We start from the raw sequence: 27,896 nt of genomic DNA, 5'->3' as shown, positions 1-27,896 counted from the left end.
ATGGTACAGACCAAAGAAGAGTTCACAGCGCTCAACTGTGACCCCTTCAAACAGCTGATGGCAAGAGTGGTGGGAGTTGGACCCACATTGGTATGATATTGATGACCTAGCCTAAGGAAAGTTCATCAATTTTTTTCGTTCTCAATAATTTTTTTTGTTTTACGGTATTTTCATCAATTTAACATCAAAGATAAAGTTGTTTTTTCTTTATGATAAACCCACAATATCGTTGTAGTTACAGGGGGTTTGAAACTCAGCGGCCCATAATATTCCCAGTTTCATAAGTGAGAGAGAATGAGGTAATTGTGTTAAGCAGAGTTAGGGCTCATTCACATCTGCGTTAGGGCTTTCTGTCTCTCTGTTCCGTTTTGGGGGGAGAAAAAATGGAATTAAACATTTTCCCTCCAGTGATTTCAATGGATTTAAACTTAAAGCATTTCATTTTTTTTTAAATCAATGTAAAAAAAAAGAGAAAAGTTTCCATTTTAAATTCCTGCTCCAAAAACGGAACAGAGAGACAGAAAGCTAATGCAGATATGAACGAGCTTCATCTAACCATACAAAAACATATGCCTTATAAACTATATAGATGATATATGACCTGTCATTTTTAGATACGGTAGTAGGTCAATAGGCAAATGTTTCCGATAGCTCTCATTCAGATGTACCATAGGCGTAAGGCGCTTGCAATGTGCTGTGTGGATGTACACTAAGAATAATTCTCTATTAACTGCTGGGATTTTAGCGCAGACTTTCAGGCTGTAATTGCAAACACAAGCTGAATTTCTATTTCCATGTTTTATCTGCTGTAGCAGCTTCTCTCCTGCCTTGTTCATTGTTTCATGGTCATATTTTCATCTCATACCTTGAAGTTGTCTAATTTCCTCTCACTTTGATCAGGTTTCTTTCCCCTTGGCTTGCATTCTGTCATTATTTGTCATTCCAACCTCTCATAGTCTTGTCTTCAAAAGTTCTATCCAAACCTCTGGCCGGCATTAGAGTTGGGGGAATGTGTTTGCTACTTCTTTCCCTGTTAAGCCTTTTGAGATGTGCCAGCAATTACAATGTGTTTGCCATGTAATGAAATTGGAAAACATCATAGTGGATGTAACAGACAGTAGGCGTTGTTACTGCCACAGCAGTAAACATCCTGCTGGCACCTGTGTACAAACCAACTTGCCTCTGGCACCCTTCAAGCTTCTTCACCCTGTCACTACGTAGCCATTCACTTTAACAGGTCATTACCACCTTGCTGCCAGCTTTCAGCTGGATGTCACTGCTGTACTAGTGGCGATATTTCAAGCTACTAGAGGTAAACACAAACACATTACTAGTTGAGAAACCCAAAAATTGAATTGTTCCACAGAGATTCTATTTGCTTTAGGTTATGTAAAATGCAAATAACTTGGAGATCAATCACCTAAGATAATTATCCAAATTTTACTGTACTTTCCTGAATTTTAATCAAGTTTTGTGCAGAAGGAATGTTAATTATTTTCTATTGCTTTGTATAGTGTGTGTGTCCTATCAAGGATACAACAAGAATAAACACAAAGAGAACATAAAAAAACTAATCTAGATGTAGCCCTTGATCAGATTTTAGCCATCAACTTCAGCACTGCAAAGCAGCTGTGCTAACAACTGAGCCACCACTTTTGTCCGCTCTACCCTGGACGAGAAGAACAACAACAAAGTAAAACAAATAGAGAACATTAAAAACTTATCTAGACGTTGCCTTGATCAGATTTGAACTTTTTGAATATTTGGAATAATGGCAATAAGTGGAAACTCTATGGAAACTTTTACAAATTTTGCCCTGCCTCCTGTATACCCCTTTAAATTCACCGAAGCTCTATCCGAGTTTTCTGGTAACTGCATTGAAATTAAATCTCGTATAATGAGGAATCTATAAACCATGCATGCATGTATCAATACCTATAAACCACATGGATTAAAATGGAAATAGGCTATGTTATATGGTGACATTTGGCAATCTGCATGTCTGCATTTAACATTTGCTTTACTGGTGATGGCAGAAACAGCTGTCTCAAGTATTTTTATGTAGACTAAACTGGGGTGAATGAGCTATGGTTTTACTGCCACAGTATAAGGACAGCTGTGCAGAGGTTTCATTAATGACTAAATATGTAGATATGAGTTTGGTCTGCTTGTTTCCTAAGTGGGTTAAGAAACCAACTCTGTCCTCCATGCATCTGGCAAATACCCATTTCCCTGATGAGCTCTGGCCAAGTTCTGCATACGTAGTAAGTCTGCATCCAGCTAAGAGTCTGGGTGTGCATACTAAGTAGCAAAATATTCTTCCCTAACCCCCATTAGGCGTGCGGATACAACTCTCCCCCTCGGCCACTCTGCATTCTCTAAAGATTTTCTCATGCTAGAAATCAGGACCTAACTGTTACTGAAACCATCAGAGCACTGAGCACCAAGTGGTCGCATCTCGGAACATTTCTAGCTATTTGAAAAGATGCTTCAGTGATTTTCTCAGCTTGCCTTATTTTCTCCTTTCCCTTCATCTCGACAATTCAGTGCAATCACAAAATAAACATAGCCTTGTTCTGTGCTTAAGCTTACACATACCTAGGACTATTTCCTTCCTATTTCTCTTTCCTTTGTTCCTTCCTATCTATCTCTCTATAAAATATCTCTCTATCTCATATCTATCAATCTATCTCATATCTATCTATCTCTTAAATATCTATCTATCAAATGTATATCTATCATCTATCTAATATCTATCTACCTGCCTATCAAATATCTAACAATCTATCTATCTATCTAATATCTATCTATCTATATCATATCTATCTATCTCCTATCTATCTATTTATCTCTAATCTATCTATCTATGTATCTCGTATCTATCTATCTATCTATCTATCTCCTATCTATCTATCTATCTATCTCCTATCTATCTATCTATCTATCTATCTATCTATCTATCTATCTATCTATCTATCTATCTATCTATCTCCTATCTATCTATCTATCATCTATCTATCTATCTATCTATCTATCTATCTATCTATCTATCTCCTATCTATGGTATCTATCTGCCTGTCTATCTATCTATCTCCTATCTATCTATCTATCTATCTATCTATCTATCTATCTATCTATCTATCTATCTATCTATCTATCCAATATCTATCTATCTATCTATCTATCTATATCATAGCTATCTATCTATCTATCTATCTATCTATCTATCTATCTAATATCTATCTATCTACCTAATAGCTATCTATCTATATCATATCTATCTAATATCTATCTATCCTCAAATATTCTCATTTAATTTTTTGACTATAAGATACTAGAACAGATTTACTAATACTGCCTAATAATTAGAGAATGCAAACTTAGACTACATAGACTTAAAACGTGCCATTTTATCACAGCGTCTCAGCTGAATGATAAATCTAGAGCATATTCAGAATGCATATATATACCATGTATAGAATGCATATATATACCATGTATTAGTTGGCATTTTTTTACTGCAGATTTTGCACCAAAACGTTGGTGTGCAATACTGCATAAATGTGATACAAAGCATGTAAGACAATTTTCTGCTTCAATTTGCACCAGAAAACTGGTGCATTTACAATTCTAAATCTGCCCCTCTGAGTATGAAAATTTAAAGGGGTTTTGTCATTAAAAAAAAATCCTATATGCACCTAATTCTTCCCTATCAGTCTCCCTACCTCATCTTCTCCTTGCTGAGCTTCTGCAGTGTCCCGGGGTCACATCACCACATGCTGGCCGGCTTGTTATGAAGGCTGCACTCCTTGCATTCTCTTCCTTAGTGAAGGTCACATTCCTGTGCTGTAGCGTTCACTTCCTAGGAAGGAATTATTGTCGAGACAGCGTACATGAGCAGTCTCTGAAGTAGATCGGCACTACCTGCTGTGCTGTGAATTAGTGATGTAGTGTACATTGGCTGGCAGGAAGAAGACTGCCTGTGAATGTACTTAACCTCATAGGAAAGAGAGAAATCAGCCAGCTGGAGGTGATGTGACCCCCCCCCCCCCCCCACCTGGACTGCAGGAGACAGGAGAAGATAGGTGAGGTGAAGATCTGGTAAGTAGACTGATGGGGGAGGAATAGGTACGTATAGATTTTCTTTTCTACGACAGAACCCCTTTAAGGCAAGTTAGCAGCAATACAGGCATATGTGTGCAACATTGACAACTCAAGCTGCAAGCTACTCTTGTATATAGCTACAATGTATACAGGCAGAAACTACCTCACAATCTGGTTATTATCCCATGTGTAGTTCGCAGTTAATGCAAAATCACTTATTGCTGATTATATTGGCAGAAATACAGGTCCATGCCATGCAATGACTTTTTGACATCTGCCTTTATGCTGTTTCCTAATTTTTAACTTTTTCTCTTTCAGCATCTTGTAAAGTGCTTCCTACAATCCATCCAACAGCCCTTCCTCCGCCTCCGTCTGCCATACTACCAGTGATTTATCGCCTGTCCAATACTCGCCTTGCCTTCTTTTTACGAGAAGAAGGGCCACTTCCCCCATGGAATTCAAGTATGCCTCTGCTGCAACGCTCAGAGCCTTTTGTGGTTTTTCAAACAAAGGAATTACCAGTACTGAATGTCACACTGGGACCTTTTGCTTCTGGACAAGTTTTGCCAAAGGAACTACTTCAGCCTTCAAGTATACTAGAAGTTCCTGATCGACTAACTGTAAACTGGAAGATAAGAGCTTACATTATTCGTACAAAGGTTCCTGCCACCCAACCATTTGTACAGGTGCTCTTCTATGTAGCTGGCCGAGATTGGGATGATTTTGGTGTTACAGAACGTCTTCCCTGTGTCCGGCTTCATGTTTTTCAGGAGATGCGAGAACGCAAGACTTCATGTCGCCTACGGGGAAGCCTTGCCACATGTCTTGCTCAGGCTGAACTGCCCCAGAGTTGGTTTGGGTGGACAGCAGCACCTATTGGGAGATGGAAATCAGCCCCTGATGGAGCAGATCTTAATGGAGAAAGCCAACAAATAGAACTTTTCTACACTTTACATACACCAGACTCTACTGGAAGCTGCCAAAATGACATAAGTACACGAAGAGGAGGAGAAGGCCCAACTCAACATCCTCTTTTAAGGATTGGAAGTGTTAGCCTATACCAACCAGTACAGGTTGAGCAGATGCAAGAACAACATTTGGATACGAATATTTTTATCAGGCTTCCAGATCGCCCACTGCGTCCTGGAGAGATCCTCAGCATCTTTCTTTACTTGCAACCAAATTCAACAGTTGAACACTTCACATTAAGGTAATATGACACCACAAAAGAACAAACTAAGTTAACTCTTGAATGATGGAAATATATTTTGGTGTTTTTTTGTGACTTGGAGTAGTTACAAGTGGCATATTGCATTGGAGTAAAGGTCCAGAAGGACAAGGCTGACATTATCTTAAGGATCTTCTGCTATGGATATATTGATATACCTGTATTATAAAATATTTGCATAGTATCAGATTAAGGGCGCGTTCACACGAGTGTAAGTTTACAGCACATTACGCACACGACGTATGCAGTGTGATACACGGTAATTTACAGGCAATAACATACATTGCCTTGCGTTGTTTAGCTCACATTTGCGTGTAAGCATCGTGTACTACGCTAGCGCAAGAAAGAACACAGCATGTTATATTTTGCTAGGTATTATGCTCAAGAGAGTCCATTGTTCTTTATAGACGCATAATCAATGCCGCCCATACACACTTACTGTCTGGGATGATTTAGTGATTCTGCACTGAGCAGGGGGTTGGGCCCAATGACCCTGGAGGTCCCTTCCAACTCTACCATTCTAGGACCTCCATAATGCTAGTATAAATGGCCATATGTTGACTACATACAATATCGGTACATATCCATTCAGTGCTGAAATAATGTCTCCAAATAGCATCAGAGTAAATGTCTTTAACCAGTTAAGGACCTCCCTTTTTTATATTTTCATTTTCGTTTTTTTCTTCAGCACTTTCAAAAATTCTTAACCCCTTCCAATCCACTGTCTGACCTCTGAAGACATAATGATATAAGACTGTACAGCTCTGATGTTGGAAGACATCTGTCGGAGTTCTCTTACTGTATATTTCCAGCCTCTCTGATGTTGGAGCCTATCCAACGTGTCACCTCATGCAGTACTGGCTTTAGTCAGCATATAGCGCAGTTGTATAACGGCAGAAAAATAGTAAGCCCCCTAGGAAAACCAGGATAGAAATTGGATTGGAAAGGGTTAATTCTTTTGTTTATCCATCAATTTAGCTGTATGAGGGCTTGTTTTTTGCGGGGCGAATTGTATTTTTCAATGGTGCTATTTAATGTAACATATAATGTACTCAAAAAAATTCTAAGTTGAGGGAAATAGGAAAAAAGTGCAATTCCACCATATTTGGGGGAGGAGGGAAGGGTTTTGTTTCTACAGTGTACACACTACAGCAAAAATGACATGATGGCTTTATTCTATGGGTCAGTAGGATGACTACAATACCAAATTGATATAGTTTTTTTGCTGTACTGTTTTTAGGACCCCTGCACACTAGCGTCTTTTTAAACGCTGTGATATCGCTGCGTTTTTTAATGCAAATGTCAATGGGACTTTCTAATGTTAAAAACGCATTTAACAAAAATTGCAAGTTCGTGCTTTGCGTTTTTGTGCGATGCGTTTTTTACATTAGAAAGTCCTATTGACGTTTGCGTTAAAAAAAAAAACGCAGTGATATCACAGCGTTAAAAGAAAACACTAGTGTGCAGGGGTCCTAAAAAATAACATTTCTTTGGAAAAAAAAGCTAAAATTATTTGGTATCGGTGCTTCCATAAAAGTCCAATCTATCAAAGTAATACATTATTTGTCCCGCGTGATGAACATCACCAGAATTGCACTTTTTTGCTTACCCTGTCTCCAAGAAAAAATGAAATAAAAAGCGTTTAAAAAAGGTTGGACTACTGCAAACTACAGGGCATCCTGCAAAAAACGAGCCCTTATAAAACTATGTCAACAGAAAAATAACAAAGGTTAAGACGGTCAGAAAATGATTTTATGTTCTCCTGAAAATATTTTAAAAATAGTACAGCAAAAAAAATGTTAAATCAGAATTAAGGATGAGCGAGTATACTCGCTAAGGCACTACTCGCTCGAGTAATATGCCTTAGCCGAGTATCTCCCTGCTCGTCCATAAAGATTCGGGGGCCGCCGCAGCTGACAGGTGAGTCACGGCGGGGAGCAGGGGAGAGCGGGCGGGAGAGAGGGAGAGAGAGATCTCCCCTCCGTTCCTCCCTGCTCTCCCCTGCAGCTCCCCGTCTCACGACGGCCCCCGAATCTTTAAGGACGAGCAGGGAGATACTCGTCTAAAGCACATTACTCGAGCGAGTAGTGCCTTAGCGAGTATACTCGCTCATCCTTAATCAGAATCAATGTACTAGTCCTGACCGTAGAATAAAGTTGTTGTGTCGTGTTGCTGTATTGTAAAAACAAGAGCCACTCCAAAATGTTGAAATTGCTTTTTTTTGGATTTCACTCCACTTAGGAATTTTTAAAAAGATTTTTATATAAGCATATTATATGGTATATTAACCCCTTAGTGACAGCCCTATCGTAAAACTACGTCCTGCTGTTGCAGGACGTGTATGGAGGGAGGTAGCGCCGCTATCTCCCTTTATACAGCACGGGCATCAGCTGTTTATTACAGCTGACACCCGCGGGCAATAGCTGCGCTCAGCCGTTCGGCCGATCGCGGCTATTAACCATTTAAATGTCGCTGTCAATTCTGACAGCGGCATTTAAATCCCCCGAACGCTGTACGGGGGTCCCGCACGGCCCCCCCGCGGTGAGATCGAGGAGCCGTGCAGGTGTCATGGCAGCCGGGGGCCTCATGAATGGCCCCAGAGCTGCCTTAGCAGACTGCCTATCACGCCATCCACACAGGGTGGCTTGAAAGACTGCCTGTAAAAAAGCAGTATGACGTAATGCTATAGCATTACGTCATACTGAAGGAGCAATCCAAGCATCGCATGTTAAAGTCCCCCAGGGGGACTTCAAAGTAATGTAAAAGACATAATCAATAAAGTTTTTTTAATTGTTAAAAAAAAAAAGTTATAAAAGTTTAAATCACCCCCCTTTTGCCATATCCATTATTAAAAAATCAAAATCATAAAATAAAAATATGTATTTGATATCGCCGTGTCCGTAAAAGTCCGATCTATCAAAGTAGTGCATTATTTTTCCCACACGGTGAACGTCGTCTGAAAAAAAAAATAAAGAACGCCAGAAATACACTTTTTTAGTTACCCTGTCTCCCAGAAAAAACGCAATAAAAAGCGATCAGAAAGTCGTATGTATTCCAAATTAATACTATCAGAAACTACAGGACATGCCGCAAAAAATGAGCCCTTGCTCAACTACGTCGACGGAAAAGTAAAAAAGTTATCGCGTGCACAAAATGACCGCAGAAAATGATTGAAAAAAATTAAATATCTTTAAAAAAAAATTAAAGTACTACAGCAAAAAAAATACTATACAAGTTTGGTATCGTAGCAATCGTACTGACGCATAGAATAAAAATATCAGGTCGTTTTTGTTGCAATTTGTGTGCTGTAGAAACAGGACGCACCGAAAGATGGTGGAATGTCGTTTTTTTTCCATTTCTCTCCGCTAAGAATTTTTAAAAAGTTTTTCAGTAAATTATATGGTACAATAAATAGTGCCATTGAAAAATACAACTCATCCCGCAAAAAACAAGCCCACATACAGCGACGTCGATGGATAAATTAAGGAGCTACGATTTTTAAAAAGGGAGTAGGAAAAAACAAAAATGGAAAATAGCAAAAAAGCTCCGTCACTAAGGGGTTAAATAGTCCCATTAAAAAATACAACTCGTCCTGCAAGTCCTTGGTCATCTACGTCAAGGCATAAATAATAGAGTTACAATTTTTTGAAAGTGGGGAGGAATAAACAAAAATTAAAATAAAAAAAAAGGGGCCATCCTTAAGGGGCTCATAATTTAAGCCTGCTTCATATCACTTGAGTGAAATAAGTGTGATTTATCCCCATATACACATACTTTAGGGCTCAGTCACACGGGCGCATCGGCACCCGTACACAGGCGCCGATACGCCCGTGTGACTGAGCCCTCACTGCAGGAGGAAGATGGACGGCTCTCTGCAGCGCTGAAGAAAGAACACATGACCAGCAATGAAGCCAGTCACATGTTCTTTGTCCCGGCGCTGCAGAGAGACGTCCATCTTGAGGTACGGCCGTCTCCTTCCTGCGGTAACACGGGCGCCGATGCGCCCATGTGACTGAGCCCTTACATCATAACAAGGAAAATGCCTTTTAAATTTAAGTAGGTAGCAGGCCTGCCTCACATGGGCGGTATTTGCGCAGCATTTTGTGAGCGCACTATGCAGTGAATAGAACCTACTGATTTCACATAAACATGATTTGCTCATGCATTTAGTTCTTTTCAAAAAACGCATCATGTTCTTTTTTTTTCTGTGCACAAGAATAGCAGATATTGAACTAATCAACCTAATTGTCCAATTGCATTCTTTTTTGCATGCGCAAGAGTGCACAATTGTATGCTCAGGTATTAGGTTAAAAACAAGTAGAGGCGTGCAAAAACGCAAATAAATGGGCAAAAGCGTGTGTTACTGCACATACTTCTGTGCTGTGGTTCCGTTTATACTCACTAGGGGAGAGTAAAATGCCAAGATTCCATCCTGTTTGGCTGCACATTACTCCGTTATCCAAAATGTTGGATCCTGTATAAGAAAAAGATTCTTTTGATGTGACTAAAAATATTACAGTACGAGGTGGAAAACACAATGTTGGGATTATTACATTTTTCTCTAGTAATACATTTTGACGGGACATGTTGTGTACACCATGTTGTGCTCTTTTGCGCATCCAGGATTTATACCCGCATCTAGTCTGACGCCGTGTGACATCTCTTTGTGTCTTACAATATCCAGCAGTGGTGGAACGCACGCTTTGGTCTTGTTAGCTCTCCCACTGGAATCCACTGCGCAGTGCGGCGAGGATGACAACTACTAGCGCTAAGTAGGAAGCAGTTTCATGCTACATAATAGTATCAACACAACCCGAAATCAGATTGTTATTAAATTCTATATTTAGAAACACTACATGGGAAGAACACGCAATACTTGTAAAATAGAGATTGCAGAGATTATTATTAGCATAACTCAGGGACACAAACAAGAGCTAATATCCTCGTGACCTCATCAATACATTAGTCCTGGAATACCCGATTAAACTCTTGCCGTGGCTAAAATGCTTAGGTTAGAGCTTGGTATTGAATTAAGGGTTCTTTCTCACGAGCGTATATCAGCCTACCTTTTCACGGTTGGCCGATATACGTTACAATTGGATTCCAATGCATCAAATCACATGGCCGTATTCCAGCGACGTAAAAGTGCCCGGCAGGCCTATATAGCGCCGGGCAGTTTTACATCAGGCCCAAAAGATAGTCCTGCAACTATCTTTCAGGCCGTAATATATCGGCCGCTGAATGGGCTCCTATGGGAACCAAGGACAGCAGCCAGAAAAGGGAGGTGGGAGTTTAGCAGTATGACTGCTAAACTCCCTTCTCTCCTCCCCTCCAGCTGATTGCAATGGGAGGGGGAGGGAATGGGGCAGAGCTAAATGTCACCCCGTCCCACCTCCTCCCATTGCTGGCTGTGGACAAGAGGCGGAAGCTCAGCTCCGCCCCTGCCCACCCCATCCCATTGCAAACAGCCAGAGGGGAGGAGAGAGGAGGTGAACCAGCAGGGGGGAGGGAAGGGGAAAGAGCAACGGCATGGTGGCCTCAGTGTATATGCTCCGGGGCCCATGCTGTCTGAACGGACTTACAAATGTTAGATTTGTGCGCCCATTCATGAGTTTTACTCCTCAGATCATAGCGTATATTGATATACGCTTGTGGGAATAAAGCCTAAAGTCCAGATTCTTAGCTTTCACTAAGAGGGCAAAAACACATGGGTGCATGTGCTAATACTCTTGCCACTACAGAGTGAACCAGTTTTGTTTTTTTTTTTTTTGGGGGGGGGGGGGGACTATTCAAACTCCACATTATGGGACTGTTTAAGCCCTAAACCATCAATTTCGGCTTTTATGTAAATTTCTAAATGAAGCAAATGTGATAAGGTAAAGCAATTGCCCACAGTGAGTTACATGGCACACAAAGCAAACAGCTTAAGGGCAAAAACATATGGGTGACTGTGCTAATATTCGCCGCTACAGAGCGAATATTTTTGACTATTCAAACTCAGCACTACTGCGTGCGAGTTTAAAAAAAAAAAAAGCAGCAGGAACATTGATCCTGCCCTGTCCATCTCACACGTACAAATACTAAGAAAGGTAGGGCACGTCCCATCTTTTCTCAAATGTAGTATTAACTCACGAGAATCCCAATAACGAAAATGAAACCATTGAAATCAATGGTTTTGTTCTGTCTTGTTAAGCACGGCCATCTGTTTAAGCCCTAGCTCCAACATAAGTATGGTTTCTTCATGTGTGATGTATACCACGTCTAATAATCAAGTACAAGCACTTAGCAATCTCTGGCAGTCCTACTAAAATGAATAAAGAGGTATTAGGTACACATGAACAGCACTCCATTTATTTAGGGACCTTTGAGACCCCTGTTCTCATGATTGCTGGAGGTCTCATCAGTAGGACCACCACTATTCAGATAGTTATCCCCTGTCCTGTGACTAGGAGATAACTTCTTTTTATTACAAGCCCTTTAAGACTTTTTGCAACTATTTATCAACTAAAATGAATAACTCCGCAGTAGATATAAGTCCTTGAGTTGCCCTGTTCTTCCTTCTCATAAGAATAGTTTTCACGTTCTACCCTTTGGCCACCTACATAGGAACATATGCGTATTTTGCATCCGGCTGAGCACGGCATATTTACAGACTGAACTTTTTTTTTTGCGCACTTCAGCGTATTTTACTGTACCTTTTGCGTCCACAAGGCATGTTCATTTGCGCTGGCAAAAAAGACACGTCAATTAAAATGGCTAATTTGTTTAATGAGTTTGAGATTTGTTCTTTTTCTTGCACAATTATGCAGTGTTTGACACATCTCCTAGCGAATTTCGCATGCATTTGCGCATCCCCATTGACTTCTATGGTGGCTTTAGGTGTGCAAAAGGGCAGGAAAATAGAGCATGTTGTGTTTTTCTGTGCAGGGCAGAAATGCGCAGGAAAAATACACGCATGGGCAGAAACCTATTAAAATAAATAGGTTCTATTTTCTACGTATTGTGCGCGCAAATTTTGAGAGCGCAAACACGCCCATGTGGAGGTAATTATACCTTCTGAGTTCTAGAAAAGTTGGATAGCAAGGATAAGGCTATTATTATTGCTCCAATGTGGCTATTATGACAGCTCTAGGTAGCCATTATGGCTACTGTTGCACATCTTTCTAAGATAACTGGAATGCGAATCTGCCTTGTCATACAGCAAGAAATTGTCATCTAGGTGAGCAACAGCTTATATAGCTGGGGTGCTCAGCTAGTTTTCAGAAAGGTCCACTTAGTTGGGTCTGCTATTAGGAGAAGGTCCAGCAGATGTAATGAATGACAGGTTGAAAGGGGACACATGGGGTTTAAATGCCCAAACCACACCACAGTGCAACACAAAGTTAGTCCCCAGAAGCGCCAAACAAATGCCCCAGTGCAGCATAAAATAATTTCCTAGATGTGCCAAATCAATACCACAACTTATATCCGCAGGTGCGCCAATTGCACGTCGTAATGCAGCACAATACCCCCCAGATGCACCAAGCAAACAGGACAGGCAGCATGAAATACCTTCCTACAGACGCCAAACCGCTCCGCACAGCACAAAATGTAATGTGAGGCGAAGATTTCATGGTTATTTCCTGTGGGAATAAAAGCAATCTGAGCAATTATCGTAATCATGACATCCCTTGTAAATGCTGGCTTGGTGGAGAAAAAAACAAACAAGAAATGTAATAATTACACTGCTTCCATCGCTTTTATTCCCACTCTAAATTATCACGAAATGTATTGGGCTTTGCTTAGTGATTGGGAACAGGTTACATCCTCTTTCTGCTCCATCTCCAGTCAGGCTAGGTTTACAAGCCGCGGCAACGGCACGTGGTTGGAAAGCTATCCACCCGTGGTGTCCAGTGCCCAGATTTTGTCAGTAAAAGGGCAGTATAATCGGCAAAAGTGTGTAGCTGTTGGCTACGGTGGGGGAGGTCTTGGCTTTCTGCAGGTTACTGCAATGTGTGAACCCAGCTTAAGTCACACAATCAGAATGGAAATTTTGGGAACACAGCCTTATGCCTGGGTCAGATGACCGTTTTTGCCGCGATTTGCGGATCGCATGACGGATGCGCATCCGCAAATCGCGTGACCGGGGCCAAAAAATCGCCGAAAAATCTGCAGCTAGCAGCGTTTTCGGCGAAACGGGCAGACACGAGGAATCGCAGATCGCGCCTATCTGCGATCTGCGATTCCTTGTGTTTTATATATGCACTCAATGGGGCCGGCCCCATTGAGAACATATACTACAAAGATCATTCTCCTCTGCCACAGCTGTAACAGCTGTGGCAGAGAAGAACGATGTTCGCCCATTGAATTAAATGGAGCCGGCAATACAGCCGGCTCCATTGAAAGCAATGGGCTGCCGGCGAGCGTGGGATGAATTTTTGGGAAGGGCTTAAAAATATAAGCCCTTCCCTGAAAATCATCCTAAAATGTGTAAAAATAAAAAAAATATATATACTCACCTTGTCCCTGCAGCCGGAGTTCAGCCGCGGCCGGCTGGCAGTTCTCCTGAACTGCTCTGTGTAGTATTCAGCAGCCGGGGATTTAAAATCCCCGCCTGCTGAATGGGCTGCCTCTGATTGGTCACAGCCCTCACCAATCAGAGGCAGCTCTCACTCATCCATTCATGAATGGGTGAGTGAGTGCTGCCTCTGATTGGCTCAGTGCAGGGACCAATCAGGGGCAGCTCTCAGCTGTCATTCAATAGCTGAGAGCTGCCCCTGATTGGTCTTTGGCTGAGCCAATCAGAGGCAGCACTCACTCACCCATTCATGAATTCATAAATGGGTGAGTGAGAGCTGCCTCTGATTGGTGAGAGCTTATATTTTTAAGCCCTTCCCGAAAATTCATCCCGCGATCGCCGGCAGCCTATTGCTTTCAATGGAGCCGGCTGTATTGCTGGCTCCATTGAATTCAATGGCCACAGCTGTTAGGAGAATGATCTTTGTAGTATATGTTCTCAATGGGGTCGGCGCTGCTGCCACCGGCCCCATTGAGCACATATATAGAACACAAGGAATCGCAGATAGGCGCGATCTGCGATTCCTCGTGTCCTATAATTTATTGGACATCCGCATAAAAAGCGGCCATGTGACCGATCCCATTGCGAAGCAATGGTTTTCTTTATATGCAGATCGCATGCGCATATCGCGCGAAAAAAACGCCTGTCTGACCGAGGCCTTAGACTACTTTCAAACAAGTGTTGTACTGGTGCCGGTCCACTGACCTCAACTCAGATCATCGCATCTAGGATGTTGTAAGATCCTGCAAGTAAACCCGCAATCGATGGCCGTAATATGGACACTTATCAAAAAAGTCACATGGTTAAAAACAGCCAATCATGGATACATATAATTGATTACAGGATACATTGATGTGACTTTTTGGTATGTGTATTTAATGGAGCTTTATTTGCACTAATGTGCACTATGAGCAAGGGGCAAATTTGAAACATATAAACAGTTAGTTTTAATGATGGAGCATATTGTGTGTATTTTAATTTCTCCTCATTAAATATGAAATTTTATTGCCAAGTGGCTCCTGTGCTGGAACACATTTTTTTTGTCCATTCTCTAAATCCGGTGTCGGAATCAGTGTGGAACCGATGCGGCCCTACGGATGTGTCACTGCTCCCCTACCGGCCTGGCAATCAGGTGTCCCGACAGCAGGATCATGGTCTGGATTTGGACCAGGATTTGCCAGTTGAGTACCCCTGTTCTATAAAAACTGCAATTCCATACATCTAGGTTATCACCCAACGTTTTCTGATACAGAAATACAACAGAAATAGTTCAACACAATAGTGATGACCTTGATAAGAGAAAGATTTTTTTCTGCATTGCGATATATTGACAAAGTGCCAATTTAGCAGTCTACATATGACTAAAATATATTTTGATAGTATTGCATTATTATTTAGAGAGTATTTCTTCAAAGAGCAATTTCAGCAGTTCCAGGAATGTAACTATAGACTGTGCAGTTATATGTGGACTCAGGATTACTAGGATGTCCAAAAGGTCTGTATGCCTTATATGAGGAGACTGGTACTATAAATAATATGTTATAGTTATGGGGCTTTGTGACACACTTTGCACTGGGGCCCATGATCTACAGTACATATTACACCCCTGAGGACTCAATTTGCAAATCCACTTGTGCCTAATAACAATCTAAAATATTTATTCTATTGTGTGCTTTTCCCTAAAATCCAAGCAGCAAGACATTATAGGTTATGGGTTGTTCTATTGGTGAACTCTCAATATTTTAGTGCAGTTAGGGTGGTGTGGCCAGAGGTTCCGTCGTAGATCTGGCTAAAACCACCAGAAGAAGAAGTGCTGCATGCAGAGCTTTTTCTTCCGTCCAAGAGCCAGCCAGCTGGACGGAAAGCGAGTAGACCTCTTTCTAGTCAATTGGGTCTGTCCAGTGCTGAGATAGAACCATTCGGCCACGGGGATCCCCATTTCCTGCTCCCCAAACAGACAGGATAGCAGAATCCCCAACGCAGATTTGTAATCCTTTTGGTCAGTACATGTCCGTCTGTTTACTAGCGAATAGGAAAGAAACAGATCATTTATCACCCAGCAGATTATTAGATGTGAATGCACTTTCCAGCTGTGTACTGTATATAACTCTCCCTCTTACATGAACAGATAAAGTCATATTTTATATTTCTTATTTCGATGGGAACACCAGTTTCGTAATGAAATAGGTGTAGAGAGATAACCAATGTGCTTTTTGCCTTTTTTTAATCCTTGTCTCAAGAGCTACTTTCGTAATGCCAGGGCACAGATAGGTGATGGAGTCAAGATTAACTTTCCTTTTAACATTGCTGACAAAACAATTATAGTGGAAGACATGGGGAAGTGATGACCAATTAAGCCCTTCGTTCTCATGTCTATTCTGGGACTCACTTAAGTAATACGCTAAGATGTGTGTGCCATTAAGCTGTCTGCCGAGCTGCTCGGAGCTGAGAGGAAAGGGAATTACATGAGCTAACAAGGACACCAGCAGAGACTCTGCCTCTGAGGATCCTTCCCTTAACACCTACTGCTGAGACATTAAAACCTAGAAGACCCATTATACGTACAGTAATAGTGTACTGAATATTCCTTGGCAGAAGTGAATGTATTCGCAGATGCTGTGACATGTTCATATAGTCCCATTATCCATGATACTACCGCATAACTCTACCAGCAAACTACAAACACCAAATTGTGCACGCCACATTATAACACATAACTGTATTTGTATGCATTGTATTCTGGAGCAATTAGACAAATTTGACAAATCTATAGAATTACGTGTGCAATGCACTGCCAAAATATACTCATATGAGTGAGCCCTTAGTCTTATGGAAATACCTGTCGGGTTGTTCTCCTTGGGGACTCATTTCTCTCTCTTGGGTTGTGCCAAGTTTCAGTGATGTTATGATCTCTATTATACATTAAGGACTACTTTGGTGCTAAGTGCCAATGATGATAGATCGAATCTAGTGCTAGATATTACCCCAGCCCAATACCAGATTCAAATGATGCTAATGATCAGAGGATTCAGTGGATATAATGTTCATACCAGTTATCCTCATAAGAAATTAGTTGGGGATTAGGGAATGCTCTTGAACTTTGCCACCGGTGGAGGATGATTATTTGTGTAGTGCATCCTTTACATTAGGAAGAAGTCAGAGCTGCTACATTTGACACAAGGAGCTAAGTTCTCAAATGCTTCCCTAAATATTAAGCAGCAACTATGGAGACCCATGCTTGTAAATGCTTATGAAAGGCAGTACAGATGTATTTTACTTTAGCTTGAGACTTAAATGGCATTTCCATGACATAAAAAACGTTATACGGCCTTAAAATAAAGAAACATCGAATACTCCGCTCTTCCGGTGGCTCTCCATTCAGCAATGCAATCCCAATGCCTGCCACACATACACGTACCATACTTTGCACAGCCACTCACAGGCTTCAGAGGTGATTCTTATATGGCCGCTGAAGTGGCTGAGTGGTCACATGCACAATGAATGGCATGTGACTGTCCACCTTCTTCTGGGTTCCATGCAGCGGGCACCGGGGCTGTAGCGCTGGATGCGAAGCTGCAGGGATCAGAGAGTATGCATTTTTTCTTTATTTTAAGGCCATATAACCGTTTTTTTATGCCTGAAAACACCTTTAATGTAACGTGAGATCACGGTGTGCCATACTATCAGGGTGGTTTATTTACCCTTAGAAACACTGACATAACTATAGAGGGTGCAGGGGATGCAGTTGCACCCGGGCCCAGGAGCCTTAGGGGGCCCATAAGGCCTCTTCTCTCCATATAGGGAGCCCAGTACTATGAATAAAGCATTATAGTTGGGGGCCTTGTTACAGATTTTGCATTTGGGCCCAAGAGCTTCAAGTTACGCCTCTGCTTAGAAATACTTTACAATGGATTGTGTTGTGTTAAGATAAGAGAACCAGAGTTTTTTAATTAGTTAAGATATCTTGCTGTGCTGTGCTATCACAATCAAACTAAAATTTGCTGCATTTGTATTAGTCCATCTGTCTCTACAGCCACTAGTTGTCATTGGCATGCAGTACTGTCTGCAATTATTAATGGGGGCTAGGTTCACATCAATGTTGGAAGTTCCATTTGGACCCTCCATCACCGATTTCCATGAAAATCCTGGATGAAATATGCTGTGCTATTTCATCCATGAAAATGCCAGACGGAAACCAAACAGACCTCATTAAAGTCATTGGGATCCGTTCGGTACCATTTGGTTTCATTATATGATAGATCCATTCGGCCAGTCGATTCCATTTTCAAACTCGCATAGCGTAACAGGAAAATGGAACCCACCATGGTTCTGTGAACCTAGCCTTAGGAGCTCATGTAGAACTTAATGCATTGGCTGGGGAATGATGTTTCAGAAGTCAGTGACACTAGTACTTTTTGCTTTACCTTTTTAGATACTTTGTGAACCACATCCAACTTTAAATGATGGTCTGGAGCCACTTTAACGTAAAAAAATGTTAACTTAAACATGGAGGAAAAGTAAATTATGAAATTCAATTTGCGTTATCAATATTTCCATTTAAATTTTGATGCACTGTCTTTAAACCATCCAAACTGGCACTTTTCTGAGCATAGGATATGTCTAATATTGTTAATTTAATGGAAAATCTACAGCACTCGTCAATGACTCCAAGGGATTGGGAAAACTTATATTAAGACATATCACATCCAGATTCATGTGGTTAAAGGCACAGCATAGAAAATTAGTAAAGGCTGGATCCCTGCATATCCGTTGTATTCAGCTGGTGTTTTCACGCCGGACACGCTGATGTCATCTTGGTGCTAATTTTCACTGATCTGTCATCCATAACTGGACAGGAAAACATGGATGCAACATTTTTCTGTCTGGCTCAGGGATGCATCCTTGATTCGCCAGATGCCTTGAACTATCAATTAGAAGACTATGGTGTCCGTTCTGACATAATTTTCCCTTCGGCATTTCACTACAATGCTGAAGGGGAAAAAGCCAGATGATTGGGTACGTGGGAACCCTGTCCAAGGCTGTTAGTAGAATAAGTAAAATGAACATTCCTGTCACACATGACTGTTCCTTTGCTTCCACCAGCTGTACAGACATGCCGTTGACAATGGTGATATGTGACTAAAATGTTTGGTGTTGCATATTTTACTAACAGCCTTACTTATCTCCCATCCATTAATCGCCTAAATCTGCATGCAATGTTTTAGTAAAGCTTTTCAAATTCCTTGAAATCATTGGCGAGGGATGTAGATTTTCTGTTAACTTACTACTGTGATTGCAACAACTCCTCCATTGGCACCCCACTTTGTATTTATAACGGAGTGCAGGATCAATTATTTTACTGAAATATTGTTAAAGTGGATGGCTTATTGTATTAAGTAGAATCCTAAATTGGTAGAGTTGGAAGGGACCTCCAGGGTCATCGGGTCCAACCCCCTGCTCAATGCACTAAATCATTCCAGACAGATGTCTCTCCAGCCTTGATTTGAAGTTTTCCATTGAAGGAGAACTCACCAACTCCCATGGCAACCAGTTCCACTCATTGATCACCCTCACTAATATCTAATCTGTGTCTACTCCCTTTCAGTTTCATCCCATTACCAGTGGCAAGCCACCCAGCAAAGGGTTGCGAGCCACAAGTGGCCCGCAAGTCACTGGTTGAAGATCATTGACTTAGGGTGCCTTCACATGGGATGGAATGTTCTGCAACAACATTGTTGAATACGCTGTCCCAGAATTCCACACCAAAATCCACATGACTAAATGTTGATTTTAATGTGGAATTGCCAGCAGAATTCTGCTAATTTTCAATTCTGCATTAAAATCTGCACGTCGGCGGTGCGGATTTTGGTGCTGAATATTCCACAAGAGGTCATATTGCACGTTGTTTTGGAATTTTCTGTCCCGTGTGAAGGCACCCTAAAAAGAAGTAAAAGGTGTTTAGAAGTTAACAACAAGCTACCCAACAGGTGGAGGCTTTTAATGGTATATTGGCCTCCATCATCTCCATGTGTACCCTGTGGTTGTAATTCTATGACTGCCACTGCTAACCATCATTGATCTGTGGTATGCGATGCCACTTGGTACTCAGCAATGAAAACTATGTATGCACACTTTAGGTAAGTCTAGTTTTTTTTACTCCAGGCTTTAGTCATTCCATGTACAAACAAAGGTAGGATCACAAACTGTATAATTGCACAGGCTGTCTAAGCAAAATCACTCATGCTTTCCAAGCAAGGAAAATTCTTCTGGCAGGCTGGTGCAAAGGAAGAGAAGAGTGAGAGGGACAAAACTATTAGAGAGCGAGAGAGAGAAATGAGTCCCCAAGGAGAAACATTTACAATTGTACCATTTGTTCTGCAGTAATTGTTCAGGTTATTAGCATAACCGAGACAAACCATATGCTGCGCCGTGTATCCTTTTATTAGGCCCAACGTGCTCACTGCCCCTAATCAGAGAACTGCCTGCGCCTGCGTGCACACTATCCCTGGGGACAAGTGACTGAAGGCAGGAAGCCTTTGTGGGAAGCCACAGAGCTCACAGGCAGACTGCTCATAGCAACTCTGATCTCCTTCAACATGCTGGATGTTTGTACCTTTTTAAAAAATGTCTGTTTGTGTAATGAGCCATTTTGTTCCTGTAAAGATCAAGTTAAAAAGTGACTTGTAAATTGTCGGATGCTGCATGAATCATCAGTAATGCTCATTAGGTAGAAGACATTTGAATAAAAATATACAGCACTCTCAAACGGGTTTAATGGGAATGACCTGCCATCCGTTCTATGAGCAGTGTCATTGCAAGAACAATTCATTCAGGGGTTTTTAGTGCTGTGTACGGTACTGAATAAGGAATAGTTTTTACATTGGAAATGTTGCATTCCAGAGTACAATTATAATTTTATTCCAGACAAACTTTATATATATAGTTATACTTTATTCAGACAGTATAGAATTTTAATCTGGTTGATGATATAAGAAATATGCACTGGCTAAACTGTGAATAATAATACTATTGATGACCTATCATCAAAATAGGTTATCAATAGTTGACTGGCCGCAGTCTCGGGACCCCAACCGAACAGCTGAGTGGGCGCATCTTGTCAGCGCCGCAAATACACGGAGGACGGAGCAAAAGCAATGGGAGTCGTGCCTGCAGTTACAAGCGCCAGCCAGTACAACTTGCACCCGCGCAGCTGATCGGTTGGGGTCCCGAGCGACAGACCCTGGCCGATCAACTATTGATAACCTATTCTGATGATAAGTCATCAATAGTATTTCCCTGGAAAACCCCTTTAGGCTGCCCATACACCTGAGATTTTGATCACTAAGAAAGCACCAGATATAGTCATCTAGCAGCATGGCAGACTAAAATGGCCGATGAGAGAGAAAGTATTAAAAAAAACACAGTGCCAAAAGTTGTTTTAGGTGGTACACACTAGTCCATGGTTTATGAAAAGTCAAGATGCAAGCAGTTAAAGTTTTGTCCAAGTGCTTCTTGATGTCCTCGTGACGTAAGGGTGTAAAGAGCATGTAGAATCATAGAGTTGTAGAGTAGGAAGGGACCTCCAGGGTCATCGGGTCCAAACCTCTGCTCAATGCAGGGTCACTAAATCATCCCACACTGTCCAACCTCCATTCAAAGACTACCACCGAAGGAGAAACCACAACCTCTTGTGGCCACCTGCCTCACCCACGAGCACCTCCACTGTTGGAAATTTGTAAAGTTCCCTCCAAATAATTCTAGAGGCTTACTGTGGGGGTGATGGCTATATTAGCAGTTCACTTGGATAAATAGCTTAGAAGTTTTATTTTTCTGTATTGCTTGAGTTAGAACACTTACTGTTTATATATATTGTCTTCTAGTTTAGCCGGTTTTCAGTTTCACAGATTTTTCTAGTGAGAATTTCGCCTCTAGTTTCACTGGCTGCTTTCAGTTTCATTGGCGGCCGGCAGCCCATGTGGCCTCGCTGCTGGCACAGCCCACATGATCTCCTGCTCAGCGTCTCCTCCTCCTGATGCTGGAACACTACCCAGCCTTCTCCAGTGTTGCTGTGGGCGCTAGTAAAACAGTAGTGTAATGCAAGGGGCCCTGTTTACACAAATAACACAGTGATGTCACCTGCAGTCAACACCACAGAGAACACACAGTGATAACACTGAGGACAGATAATCATGCCACCTGCAGTCCTATGTAACACCGCAGATAACACACAGTGATAATGCTGAAGACAGATAATGATGCTACCTGCAGTCCTATGTAACACCGCAGATAACACACAGTGATAATGCTGAAGACAGATAATCATGCTACCTGCAGTCCTATGTAACACCACCGATAGCACACAATAACATGTTCAATGTTCATTTATTCTTTACAGTGCTTTTTTATATACATTTATTATTGTTATTGTGTTTGGTATTAAAAAAAACATTTATTCTCCATTCAATGTGGTTTGGAGTGTTTTTTGGAATGTCCAGAAATTACGCTAATTGTCGTGGTCCTTTTATGTATCTGCTTTTTGTATGATCTAACCTATTTTATTATGAATACACTTTTGATTATATTATATAGTCTACTTAAGTACTTCTTTCATTGTCTACGTGCTGCCTATGCACTCTGTAGGACTTACACATACGCACATTCTCTATTTTGTCTCTGTTGCGGATGAAGTCATAGTAGATCTACTGTAGAGGTCCATGGAGCTATTAGACTGGGTTCACGGAATTTCGTTGCGGCAAATCTGCCTGCGGACACTAATCCCGGGTTTAGCCAGCCATGTGGACGAGATTTCTCAGAAATCTCGTCCACACGGGACGGCAAAGCCGCCACTGCGGCGCGGATTAGCCGGCCGCAGCATGCTCATACTTTTTCTTCCTCCGCTGCGGCCGCGCTCTCCTCTATAGCTAAGTGCCGCGGGTTTTGAAGCAGCGCTTCTCCCAGCGGAAATCTCGCGTTTTTTTGCTGCGGCCAAACCGCGAGATTTCCGCCGGGATTCCGCTGTGTGGGAACCCAGGCTTACTGTACTTTTATATGCTTTCAGTTTCATACAGGGACATATAGAGGATTTATTATTGATTCCATACAAATCCATCTATAGAAAACTTACTCCGTATGCAGGGAGGTATTGTCCTCTAGAGGCATTCCTTTTAAGGGAGAATATCTCTGTATGCACTGGCATAACTATAGAGGATGCAGGGGATACGGTTGCACCTGGGCCCAGGAGCCTTAGGGGGCCCATAAGGCCTCTCTTCTCCATATAGGGAACCCAGTACTATGAATAAAGCATTATAGTTGGCGGCCCTGTTACAGATTTTGCATTGTGGCCCAGGAGCTTCAAGTTACGCCTCTGTCTGTATGCACAAGTCCAAAGTGGCATATAGAGGAGAGCAATGAGCTTTGTCTAAAATATTTTCAAAATAAGGGCTCGCTCACATCTATTGACTACAATGGTGTCTGTTCAATTTCCGGCCAGCAGTCCAGCATTTTGCCAGAACTTGCAAGATAAAATAACGCAGTTTGCTGCACTATTTTGACCTGTTTTCTAGTGGAAATCAGGGACAGAGGTTCAGAAAGGAACCTTTTATCTAGATGTAAATAAACCCTAAACCAGTCCGCAAATGTTTATTACTTCACTGCTGGCAATCCTGCTGCCTCTGGAGGTATTCTCCCCCTGAATATCATAAACTGGAGGTTTACATGCTTTCCAATGACACCAGTACCCAGTAACTAAAGAAAATGCAATAGACTGGAACAAATGTAGTAGTACTACAGCATTTAGGCTAGGGTCACACACTGCGGTCACCGCAGCCGCGGTTTCAAAAGAAGCAGCATGTCCATTCTTTTCTTTATTCCGCTGCGGCCACGCTCTCGTCTATGGGAGCGCCGGCCGCAGCGCAGCCGGGCCGCTTCAAAGCCGCCGCGGCTTAAACCGCGGCGGTTCTCCCGGCGGAAATCTCGCGTTTTTTGCTGCGGCCAAACCGCGAGATTTCCGACGGGAATACGCCCCGTGTGAACCCTGCCTTAGGGTGTCCTAAGTGTTCCCGTCCAGACCTAGTCCACTATCAGTGCCATAGAGAGTACATGGCTGTCACCAGTAAACCCGGAGATTCTACGTAACACTTTTTGCATGTCATAATGTGTAATGTGCCTGCTTCCAAGTTAATGTCTTGCAGTATATTTTATAACTTCTTCGTGACTTTATCTTCCGTTTTGTTAATATTCTGGTGGTTTGGGAATCAACTAAAAGTGCGTTTAGACACAAAGATGATCGCCCAAAGGATGGCTTTTGGGTGATCATTTTGCATAATCTACTAATTGTTACTAAATGCCAGTGGGACTGACAACTAAGACAATGCAATCAGCTGTTCTCAGCAGAACACAGCGTGTGGTCCGTCTAATCAGCTGTTCTGCTGTTCTGAAGTCCATTGTTTGGCAGAAAACTGAAAGAGGAGTTACACCCAACGATTCACTCAAAAGATGGCTTTTGAGAGATAATGGTTGTGTCTAAATGGGCCTTAACTTTTTTATTAAGGTTATGGACTTGTCTTACACATTGTGACTCTGCAACAAATTAGTATTGCAGAGGGAGGGAAACAGTACAGAACTAAGTCAAGCTTCATGGACTCTCCTGGTTCTTTTTGTCTTATGAGATACAGAGTGTGTTGTTCATCAGTAAACATGTTATTAGCGAGTAGCCTAGTTTCAAGCAGAGCACATAGATCATTTCTAAAAAAAAAACCATGATGGTTATTAATTTTGAAGAATACTTTACATTTTAAAAACATTTGGAGTGGACTCTTCTCTTTCATTACCATTAATTGTTTTTATTTGCACTTAAAGGTGTGCATATGCCTCAAGTGTCTGACTCAAAAACTGTATACATATCCACTGTGGAGCTGACTGTATATAGTGCATACTTCCATTATGGAACTGACCGTATATAGTGCATACTTCCACTATGGAGCTGATTGTATATACACATGCACTATAGAGCTGACTGTATATAGTGCATATGTAGCATCCGAGGAGTAGAGTTTGGGGCCTTGTCATGGTGGCTCTACCGTCTCCCACCTGGGGGGTAACTGGTGACACGTCCAAGGGCCGAGGGCAGGTTAATAAATAGGGGACCCAATAATGGATTACCTTAGTCCTTTATGTCATGCGTGACGCCACCGTTTCTTCTGCCACGGGGGAATTCCTGGATGGCGGAGTAAACTCACCCTCACGCAGCCTCCGTGGGGGAATTCTTGGTTGTCGTAGCAAATCCACACACACACAGAATTCTTTTAAGACACAGCCTCTGTAAACAGACAGGCAACTGGTCACTTTACTTAAAGTAACTTGATTACAACTTCAGAATACACACCAGCAGGAAAACAGTGCAAAAACTGTGAAAGTGGTGTGACAGGGAGGACTCACGGGTGGACAGGAGAAACCACAGTTTTGTTATCTGTAGGTCCTGATCCCGGCAACACACTCTCTTCTCACCAACACTCTACCGGTCAACACTCACATTTGATAAAAAGGGTGCGCTGCATGGCAGTTCTTCATTGTCTCTCTCTTAGCATCAAAGGGGTACTTTCATATCTCCTGGATACAGCTAACCCAGGGTAGGCTGTAGACTCCTTTCAGCCTCTTCCATTCTGGGCGCACAGACTGAAGGTGCCTGGTTGGTCCTCTTGCAGATCCAGAAGAGAACTCTCCACTCAGAACTCTCCAGACCCAGAACTCTTTGCATGCACCTTGCATTCACATATACATATCACAAGGTAACGTGACAAACAAACGGATACATTTTCAAGACAGTCAGCTCATATACCAGACAGATAACCCTTTCAGTGCTGCAAATATGCAACACACATCAATCATTGAATACAGAAGACACTGACATTACATAGACAAATGCATGCATACAGTTATGGAGGGGCCCTGTTGTACCGGGCCACTACACATACTTCCACTATGACTGTATATACACATCCAAGATAGAGCTGACTGTATATAGTGCATACTTCCACTATAGAGCTGACTGTATATAGTGCATACTTCCACTATAGAGCTGACTGTATATAGTGCATACTTCCACTATAGAGCTGACTGTATATAGTGCATACTTCAACTATAGAGCTGACTGTATATAGTGCATACTTCCACTATAGAGCTGACTGTATATAGTGCATACTTCCACTATAGAGCTGACTGTATATAGTGCATACTTCAACTATAGAGCTGACTGTATATAGTGCATACTTCCACTATACAGCTGACTGTATATAGTGCATACTTCCACTATGGAGCTGACTGTATATACACATTCACTATGGAATTGTAAATGTTTAACCTTAGAAAATCCCATTGAACTGAATGACTAAGCTGCTCTAAAGTTCCCAAGACAGTGTTTTTATGCTTTGATTTTTTTTCATATATATCCATGTAAAGTCACCATTATGTTGGGAATCTATTTGCAGTTTTGCAGGTAGAGTAGCTTTTGAGATACTTTGCTCGGCTCTGATATTTCCTATAAAAATGCCATAGTGTTTTCTATAAAGCTAGTGTGCCATAGACATAGACTACACCTATGCACCACTAGACAATTTATTGTCTGTGACTTTTTTTTTGCCAGTCTGCAGAGGTTTGAGCATTAGTGAATGATGACAGAGCCCTCTGCAGGCCATTGTGCATCCTGACTGCACGTGTTGTGGAGGCTGCAGTGATTAGCGGCACAGGTAGCTGCTGTCAGCTGCTCCCCCGGCTGTCACTATCTTTAGATGCTAATTGTGTAATCAGGGCGCACAGCGGAGGGAGGGGCTGCTCTCTAATCTGTTATTCCAGCTTCTCAATAATCATACTCCCCGTTCTGCAGAGCTACCTCCCATCCTGTCAGCCTCTCTGATTGGGGCTAGGGAGGAAAGGGCTTTACGTTGTACCTTTCAATTAGCCCCTTCTTTTGGGAAGAGATGAGTGATTAGTCAACCATGTAGAATGAATATGTGTTGCATTAATTTCTCGGTAAAGAAGCCGCAGCATTTCATGTTAACATGCCAGAACAGCTATTATTTGATCTGTGCTGGGTGTAGGAAGCTTTAAGTTATTGTATCTATCTGCGGCGACACACAGTAGGCGCATCGTCATATACTCAGAGCTACTTTAAATAAAAGCTATTTTTTCCCACGGTTATCATCCCTCACAGTATCGGTCTCTTTGTGTTATGTCATTTGTGTTTGACTCCATCATTTTCCCTTGTCTGGCAGGAGGCACCCCTCCTAAAACGGCATACATATAATAGGATATAGTTTCCAAGACTCATTCATGATGAGATGTTGCATGGCATAAAGCCAATTCACCCGCTTCTTCTTTCTTTTATCACTCTTCCTCCCCACACGTATTTTGTCTGCATTGATGTCTACAATGTACAGTCACATTAACACATGGAAAAAAAAAAGCCTGGGATGCACACCATCACATCAAACGTATCCATCTCTTAGTAGCATTTTATATTTCGGCACAACTACTTCCCTCAGGCAAAAGGAGCATTTTTATAGCACTTTTTAGGTACTGCTGTTCTTGCCTTAGGGGGAGAGATTTATTGAGGGGGTCAACTGTGCACCTTCTTTGAACAAAGTAGAAAATAGTATCCTTCAGTATTTCACATTTCAAAAACATCTCATCTGAGGTCCCCTGTGCAGAACATCTGTGGAGCTGAACCAATTTTCTTAGGTTCTGTGAATATAAAAAAGATATCATGAGCTAACAGACCAAAGAATGGAAGTGCCAAAGAATCAATGGACTGTCAGTAGGAACAATACCTTTCTTCATAAATGTTCTTTTTTTGTTTCATTTCCTCTGCAGGGTGAAAGCTAAGAAAGGAATAAACTTGAACAGTACCATATCCCGGGATCATCAGTGGGCTGTCAACTCAGAACTTCTGACGGGTGGCAAACATTCCACTGCAACAGTAGATGCGACAAAAGTTCAGCGGCTCCCCCACAG

At 41.8% G+C, this 27,896-nt stretch overlaps 1 protein-coding gene across 1 annotated transcript; it reads left to right on the top strand.

Moving 5' to 3' along the window:
* Nucleotides 1-27,896, top strand: LOC136601738 (transmembrane protein 132E-like; the record flags this gene model as incomplete). The annotated part of the gene is made up of 4 exons (XM_066588843.1): nucleotides 1-90; nucleotides 2,181-2,292; nucleotides 4,423-5,314; nucleotides 27,756-27,896. Coding segments are annotated over exons 1-4 (1,235 nt in total), but the record flags the coding sequence as incomplete, so codon positions are not given.

Source organism: Eleutherodactylus coqui, unplaced genomic scaffold (genome assembly GCF_035609145.1).
Source record: "Eleutherodactylus coqui strain aEleCoq1 unplaced genomic scaffold, aEleCoq1.hap1 HAP1_SCAFFOLD_610, whole genome shotgun sequence".
Classification (NCBI taxonomy): Eukaryota; Metazoa; Chordata; class Amphibia; order Anura; family Eleutherodactylidae; genus Eleutherodactylus; species Eleutherodactylus coqui.
Note: the sequence above shows the minus strand (reverse complement) of the source record. Positions and strands in the feature narration are given on the sequence as shown.